The sequence below is a fragment of the Pygoscelis adeliae genome, unplaced genomic scaffold (genome assembly GCF_000699105.1).
Source record: "Pygoscelis adeliae isolate BGI_AS28 unplaced genomic scaffold, ASM69910v1 Scaffold340, whole genome shotgun sequence".
NCBI classification, from domain to species: Eukaryota; Metazoa; Chordata; class Aves; order Sphenisciformes; family Spheniscidae; genus Pygoscelis; species Pygoscelis adeliae.
This window is the reverse complement of record NW_008823883.1, coordinates 274,827-276,251: the sequence shown is the minus strand read 5'-3', so window position 1 is coordinate 276,251 and position 1,425 is coordinate 274,827. Positions and strand designations below refer to the sequence as shown.

Sequence of the window (1,425 nt, the reverse complement as noted above, 5' to 3'; positions counted from 1 at the left end):
ATGATGTCCCGGAAAAGCAAGACGAGAAGGGGGTGCCGCGTCCGGCCGCGGCGTCCTGAGGTACGTGCCAGGTCGTGCCCGGCTCTGCGGTTCCTGAGCTGGTCGGCTGCCGCGGGGTCGGGTCTCGCTCATAGACGAGGCTTGATCTGCAGCCGTTTGCCTGGAGGGAGGAAAGGAAAAGGTGATGGTGGGAGGTGGGTGACACGTGTCTGGATACCCCGGGGCTTCTCCTTGCCTGGTAGTGGTGGGTTAATGCACCAGAGATGGGCACGGGCACCGGGGATGCGGGTGGTCCTCCGCCCCGGCAGCACCCGATCCCGATAGCACCCACCGGCCTCACCTCTGCCGCCCTCCTCCAGACGGGTGTTTTCAGAGTCCCGCGAGGATGCCGGCGGCAAAATCCTCTTCCATTTGGCGCTGCCTGGGAGCAGAAAGGAAGAAAAGAGGAGAAAGTCATCAAGGTTGGCTCGGGTTGCCGTGGAAATCCCTCGGGATGCAGGCGCAGGAGCATCCCACGCTCCTTTGCTGCTCCCACAGCCCCGGCGCTTCATCCTTTAACAGTGGGAAAAGGGAGTAAAAGCTGCCCCAGAGGGCACGGTGCCGCCAACGAGAAGGATTAATTAGTGAGCAAACAGAGAAAAAGAAAGGAGCCCACCTAATTGCATCCCGTGCCTCCCACCCTGAAGCCCACAGAGACGGCCGTGGCTCCCCCACTGCCCTGCCAGCCCGCTGGTGTGGACACATGTGTCCCCAGTGCAGTGCTCAGCCTGGACTTGCTGCCCCGTGGCCCTTTCCCCAGCCTTTTGGTGCAGAGTCGGTCCCTTTGGGGTGGGGACGTGTCTCCCTGTGAGCCCAGAGCTGATGTCCCCCTTGGCCATGGCCGGGGTGGAGCTGGCTGGTTCCCCAAATCCCCAAGCATCCTCAGTCCCCCCCGCAAGCGGCACGGGACGGAGGCGCTCGCAGGCCCCTTCCCACCGCAGAGCAGCGAGTCTGCTGCAAACTCCCCAAGTTACGGGTGAAAAAGAAAATAAAAAGTAGCCAAACCTTCAAGTTGCAGCACAGGGTGAGCATCACAACCTGCTTTGGGGCTGGGCTGGAGCAGGCAGGAGCAGAGCACTGGCAAGCAAGAGGTTAACTCACGCTTGGTGCTCTGGTCATGCTGGTGAAAGGTCTGGGGACAGCTCTGCTGTCCCGAGGACCCTGGGGTGACCTGGGGCAGGGAGCCATCCCGCTAATCACCGATTAAGAGGCAGCGGAGGGACAAACGAGGACCAAAAAGCACCCGGGGATTCGGGGCCGCGGAGCTGATGGGATTTCACTGCCCGATGATAAAAAGCCTGCGATAAATCACTGCTGCCTGGAAAGCCATGGGGCCGGATGAGATGGGGTTTGGGGATTTAACCTGGGCAAACCCAACGCAATGGG

At 61.3% G+C, this 1,425-nt stretch overlaps 1 protein-coding gene across 1 annotated transcript in view; it reads right to left on the bottom strand.

The window, feature by feature from the left end:
• Window positions 1-6: 6 nt before the first annotated feature.
• The window catches only part of ZC3H3 (zinc finger CCCH-type containing 3), a 204,501-nt gene continuing 203,082 nt past the window's right edge, over window positions 7-1,425 (bottom strand). Inside the window, 2 exon segments of the mRNA XM_009334823.1 lie at window positions 7-160; window positions 341-421. Coding sequence (XP_009333098.1) covers window positions 129-160; window positions 341-421 — 113 coding nt within the window. The 3' untranslated portion in view covers window positions 7-128.